Raw genomic sequence first — 6,520 nt, 5'->3', positions numbered from 1 at the left:
CCAACGTAAATCATTATAGAATCGCACCAAAATCATGGTATGCTTCAAAAGTTGGCTTGGCACCGACTTCAAACATATCAGTTGGTAACGTTGGTAACACTGAGCAGTTGGAACAAAATATTAATAACACCCTTCACAAAGTGATCAAATGGCTTGAAACTCTAAATCTAAAAGTTAACCTAACCAAAACAAAACTTATTAGTTTCAGAAACTATAAAACACCTTCTCTATGTTTGAATGTTGCAGAAAATGGGACTTTGATTGAAGAAGTAAATAGTATATCTTTTCTTGGCATTACTATAGACACTTTTTTGAATTGGAAGGCGCATATTACTAAAATAAATAAGTTAATTTCGAGCCAGTGTTATGCCCTGTCAATACTCTCAGGAACTTGCTCTGAGGATGTTGCCAAAAAATCCTATTATGGTAATGTGTTTTCGCTGCTAACATACGGTATCATTTTCTGGGGGAACTCGGTAGACATCCAGAGTACATTTATCCTCCAAAAACGATGCTTACGTACAATATATCGCATGCACACTGAACAATCCTTACGTAATGTGTTTAGAGAAAAGCGGTTTCTTACTCTTACTGGAATATACATTCTAGAACTTTGCCTCTTTGTAAAAAATAATGACGCCTATTTTATGAAAAAATCCTCGCAGAGAGATAATCTCAGAGAGCAGTACAGATTTAATCTTGTATGTCCAAAATCAAACAACTCAATGTTTTACAGAAGTACATTCAATACTGCAATACGAGTTTTTAACGCCCTGCCAGTTGAAATGTTCGGGGGAAATCGTTTTAAATTTAAATTAAAAAACTGGTTGATTGAAAATGTATTTTACAATCTAAATGAGTTTTTTCTGGAATCACCAGTTTGTTAAGTATAAGTTAGTCAGTAAGCTAGTATAGTTAGTAGTTTTAAGATCATATTGTATGCTCGAAATGGGCAACTGTTGATTCGATATCTCCTGTATATGACATCTTATGTACACAGTTTACAATTAATAAATACTTTACTTTACTTTACTTTACTTTAACGCATAGACTTAAAAAGGATAATATTTTATTTCATCCTTTTTGAAGTCGGTTTTCTTTTTTTTGTAAAAAGTTTTTATCATATATATTTTTCTACCGATTCTCATATAATCTTGTGAGCGGCTCGATAATTATTAAGTAGGTAGTTGAGATATGGATTTATTAATAATGCTGTACCGCGTCATTTAACATAGTGTCAAAATTCTTGATCGTGACAGCAGAGGTGACAGCAATCGGCAACGATAACTTTAAAAAAGCAGCCAAGTGCGAGTCGGACTCGCCCATGAAGGGTTCCGTAGCAGCAAGTAACATAATAAAATTGCGATTTACGATTTATGACGATTAAAAAAAACTACTTACTAGATCTCGTTCATACCAATTTTCGGTGGAAGTTTGCATGGTAATGTACATCATATATTTTTTTTAGTTTTATCATTCTCGCATTGTAGAAGTTACAGGGGGGGACACACATTTTACCACTTTGGAAGTGTCTCTCGCGCAAACTATTCAGGTAGAAAAAAATGATAGTATAAACCTCAATATCATTTTTGAAGACCTATCCATACGTGTGGGGTATCTATATACCCCACACGTAAGGGTTTAATGAAAAAAATTTTTTATAAGTTTCAGTTCTAAGTATGGGGGACCCCCAAAATTTTTATAAGTTTCAGTTCTAAGTATGGGGGACCCCCAAAATTTATCGTTTTTTTCTATTTTTGTGTGAAAATCTTAATGCGGTACACAGAATACATCTACTTATACCAAGTTTCAACAGTATAGTTCTTATAGTTTCGGAAAAAAGTAGCTGTGACATACGGACAGACAGACAGACAGACATGACGAATCTATAAGGGTTCCGTTTTTTGCTATTTGGCCACGGAACCCTAAAAACAACGCAAAAACAAGGAAATTAACGGTGACACCACTCGTTTCCCGTTGCTGCAACGCTGCCGTAGCGCGTAGTCGCAATCTGTATCTAACCTTAATAACGGTTTGTAGAAGTCAAAAGAGCTATGACCAAATGAAACCGTATGCTTTCATTGAAAAACAAAAGTCCCACGAATCAAAAAGCCAGCGGCCAACAATGCGTATTTATAAACGGCAGTAATGAGAGCCTTTGTGCGCGGGGCGCGGCACTCGCGGCGCGCGCGCACCGCGCAGCTTGCTTCCGGCTCAAAAGCGCAGCGCGAGACAAGCATACACTACACAGGGTGACGGTAAAAAAATATGGAGTCCGTTTAAGCTAAGTGTCCACCAACTTGGCAAGATAATTGTCCCTATGAAGATACCTAGTTAAATAAAGCTTCAATACGAGTATGTTGTTTTTTTTTTTTATAAATACCTTGCACGTATATTGTGAGAATGAACAAAAGTGTTTATCTATCCATCCATATCTACCTACAACACATTATTGTTGTCAAAATCCTACGAAGAAGAAGTTTATTTATAGTCGCTTTAGCACTTTGTCGCTACACATCCGCGCGTGCATGCAGCCTGACGATGCAACAGTAAGCCATAACTAACTATGTAAGTACCTACACTTTGTATCCAATCTCATCGCAGTTTCACTTAATTTTAATTTAAGGTTTGTTTTGTGAAGGCTTATACATACAAACTTTAAACGTCTGAACTTAATCTGTTATCCTTCACGGATATTCAATTTTGTCGTGACCCACCTTAAAATCACCCTGTATAACAATTTCGACATTTCTCAGTCGAGGGTAATATTCGCCATTCTTTTTCGTATTCTCAGTCCAATAAAAGCTTATGTTTCCAGGGACTCATAGGGACTTGTGACGTTTAGTATTGAGGGCGATATTTCCTATTATTTTCACTAAATAGCGCCGATAATTGAGATTGCGGGACTCTCGGGTTACAGTTGTGGTTCTCAAACTATTTGTTAACGGTTCTCGGCTAGTAAAAGTATAAATTGCTTACAAAATAGTTAACTTTTAGGTAAGGGTCAAACAGAAAACTGTGTTCGCGTCTTTTCTGTAGACATACACAAAAGTTAAGGGCTATAAAGGTTAATTTTCTTATTTAGCCCTTAAGACTTATAGACCAAAAACCTAACCCACTTCTAGATCACTTAGAAACTTGATATTTGGCAGAAAGGTAGACAAGGTTTGAGAGTCAGTGGAATCGCAGCGGAGGCGGCGCGCGCGCACAATGCGCAGCGGGTCCGTGCGCATCAATTACTGCGCCGCGACTCACAGCACCGAAACGTCGCATCACACCGTGGATGTTATGGACCTCCGATAAACATTATATGTATAAATTCAAATTTAAAATTAAAGAAGCCAATGAAGCGCTTCTGCAATACGAGATCTCGACAATTTAGTCACAGCACAGTGGACACGGATATTATTTTCGATTATATACTTATAAAAGAAAACGCATTGCGTCACAATGGATAAACCTCCAGAACCAATTTTTATTTTGTATCAAAATCGGTCTTCAATTTCATTTTTTTTTGTTTCAAGTTTTTAGTATTTTTCAGTCATTTAAGTATTTGACTTAAAGTTTCTACAGAAAAGTAATTTTATTGATTTATTATAGAGACTACGCATGTTCTATAATTTATCTATATGAATGTATAAGTGTAATATAATATTTAACACCCCTGTGCAAACCTATACGTCGTTTTGGTTTAGAATAAAGCGGTTCGTCTTACTCGGCAGTTAGCAAATTATAGAGTACTCTGTCGAGAGCCATTTGCCAAACCTAATGTGTATAATATTAAAGTTCCCACGTCGCAGTGGTTTAGACGATAATTATAGTTGGGCGACAACAGTTCTCTGCTGTGCACTTTCTTGCCAGATTAAATGACGAGAAAAATTATGATTCGTATATACGATAATAATGAAGAGGTATGTAGCTTGACTTCTAAGTACCGAATTTTGAAACGTAGAAGCGTGGTAAATTTTTCATCATCATCATAATTTCAGCCTATATACGTCCCACTGCTGAGCACAGGCCTCCTCTCATGCGCGAGAGGGCTTGGGCTATAGTCCCCACGCTAGCCCAATGCGGATTGGGGACTTCACATACACCTTTGAAGCAGTGGTGGCCGAGTGGATATGACGTCTGACTTTCAATCCGGAGGTCGCGGGTTCAAATCCTGGCTCGTACCAATGAGTTCTTCGGAACTTATTTACGAAATATCATTTGATATTTAAGTACCACTAGCTTTTCGGTGAAGGAAAAACATCGTGAGGAAACCTGCATACATCTGCGAGGTAAATTTTTACACTCTAGCTACTTTTGATTTAGATAACTTAATATCATTTATCAAGAGATCCCCTAAATTAAAATTCAAAATTTTAAGAATATTTCATGTTCTGTGCTGTCTATAATTATGTATACCGTCTATTAAATAAAAGCCAAAAACACGTATAATATCTATAATTACATTCAATATTGCAGCGCGACTATATCTAGCAAATATGTACAACTACATCACAATCATATCATACTATAACCAACATTAAAATAAACCATTTAGATAGATTGACTTATATCTGAAGACTCGTAGAACCTACTCGTATTTATTAATTTACTATCAATACATTATATTTATACACATTTCGCGTTAATATGTAAATAAAAATAATTACCTGATAAAAATGGCTGTGGATTATGCCTTTACAACCATATTACATTTTACCTACACTATCGGAGTGAACAGTATTTTTGAGAGTTATTAAATATTTTGATATGAATATTTCAGTTGTATCTCTTTCTATTGATGAATATACAAATTATGACTTTATCACACAATTAATTCAACCACTAACAGCTAGTAGCATTTAGATTCTAATTTGAATGGACCGGCTAACATTGATAAGCATTAATTTACACTTTCATATTAATAACTGCCTTAGTTGAATGAGTTTTTCAATCGCTGTTACGGCTGTTACGCGTGATAAGAGATTTCAACGTTCGTAAATTTATACAACACCGAAGCACGAGAATCACCGTATTGAACTTTCGACTAACAAAACATATTTACAGAATCTTTGCACTTTATCTCCAACTCAATCGTTGTTCTCTCCGAAGTTGTTGAAGTAAGCCCCGGGTCACAAGAGCTTTGAGAAGAAAGTATTCGGCGCTGGAAGTCGTGCATCTAAAAGTCGAGGGTACGGGGACCCGAGGAAAGGCCGAAAGGCCGCGCGAGCCTCCTCCGGACTCGCCTCTTGCGTCGACTCGTCTTGCGTGTCCAGTGACGAGTCGTTATTAGATGAACTGGCCCCCAAATGTAGCTTCCTAGTGTGTTTCTTCAAGTCGAAATTCCTGCAGAAACCTTTAGCGCATATACTGCACGTAAACGGCTTTCGCTCATTGTGAGTATGCATGTGAAAGGTAAGGTTGTAGATCTGATGGAACGCCTTATTGCAGATACTGCACTTGTATGCTTTCTCCCCGCTGTGTGTTAATCTGTGGTTCTTATAGTTTCCTTTTTGATGGAAACCTTTCCCGCAGAACTCGCAGACGAAGGGCTTGTAGCCCGCGTGGATGCGCGCATGCGTGTTCAGCGTCGAGGAGCGGTTGAAGGCCTTGCCGCACGTCAGGCACTTGTGGGGCTTTTCTGAGGTGTGGATGATTTTGTGGCGACACAGAGTTGAGGCCTGTCGGAAGCCTTTGCCGCAGATTTTGCACACAAACGGCCTCGCCCCCGTGTGGACGGGCATGTGTCTGGTTAGGTTATAATGCGCATTAAAGACTTTCCCGCAGTCTCCGCAAGCGAAGCTTTTGTTCTTAGCCGGGGAAGGTGTAGGACCGGTAGTTGAAGAGACAACATCTGTAGCGGGTCTAGGACTGGGAGCTCGCGGCGGTGAAGCCGGCGGGGGCCGCGGCAGCTGCAGCTGGTGAGCATACGTCAACGAAACCAGGTCTGGCCCATAGTAGAGTAGAGGATAATGTGAGACCAGTTGCCTCCTCGCCGCCGGGATGTACTGCTTAAAGGCAGAGTCGAGAAGCTGCGCTCCGTAGGACAAGAAAGGCGGCGGCGGGTCCGGTGAGACGGACTTCTTGCGGTCAGGCTCCATGAGGCGGGCGATGGAGAAGTTGAGGACGGGCGCGGTGGTGGCGGGGGTGTGCGGGGCGGCGGGGGTGTCGGGGGATGAGGCGCGGTCCGGGGAGGGCTCGCGCGCCTCGCGCGCCGATGACTGGAACGGCTGCATGTTGCTGGTGACGGATCTGAGGACAAATGCAATCTTGTTAATCTGGGACATGATTGTAGAACTTTTCCTCCCTTTGCCTCTAAACCCTTTTAATTCCCCCGTCAACGGCGTCGAAAGTGCTCGGTATCATTGTGCTTGTTTTAAGTAAATTGGAAAGCGCCTCGGGGACTTGATGGTACGAGTAAACAGGCTCCATTGTGTGACGATCGTGGAGCGAGGAGACTCCATTGTGTGACGATCGCGGATGCTGAATTAGGGTGGGCTTCTAACGGTCTCCACCACAATTCTCTTTTGGT

At 40.1% G+C, this 6,520-nt stretch overlaps 1 protein-coding gene across 1 annotated transcript; it reads right to left on the bottom strand.

Moving 5' to 3' along the window:
- Positions 1-4,924: 4,924 nt before the first annotated feature.
- LOC134675525 (fez family zinc finger protein erm-like) lies at positions 4,925-6,226 on the bottom strand. The gene has a single exon (XM_063533790.1). It carries the CDS (start codon positions 6,222-6,224, stop codon positions 5,121-5,123), a length of 1,104 nt encoding a protein of 367 aa, XP_063389860.1. The 5' UTR covers positions 6,225-6,226; the 3' UTR covers positions 4,925-5,120.
- Between the last annotated feature and the right edge of the window lie 294 nt (positions 6,227-6,520).

Source organism: Cydia fagiglandana, chromosome 22, assembly GCF_963556715.1.
Source record: "Cydia fagiglandana chromosome 22, ilCydFagi1.1, whole genome shotgun sequence".
Classification (NCBI taxonomy): domain Eukaryota; kingdom Metazoa; phylum Arthropoda; class Insecta; order Lepidoptera; family Tortricidae; genus Cydia; species Cydia fagiglandana.
The sequence above is the reverse complement of the archived record's forward strand: the minus strand, read 5'-3'. Positions and strand labels throughout refer to the sequence as shown.

Coding starts and splice junctions, on each gene's coding strand:
- LOC134675525 (XM_063533790.1), bottom strand. CDS start 6,224: ATGCAGCCGTTCCAGTCATCGGCGCGCGAGGCGCGCGAGCCCTCCCCG.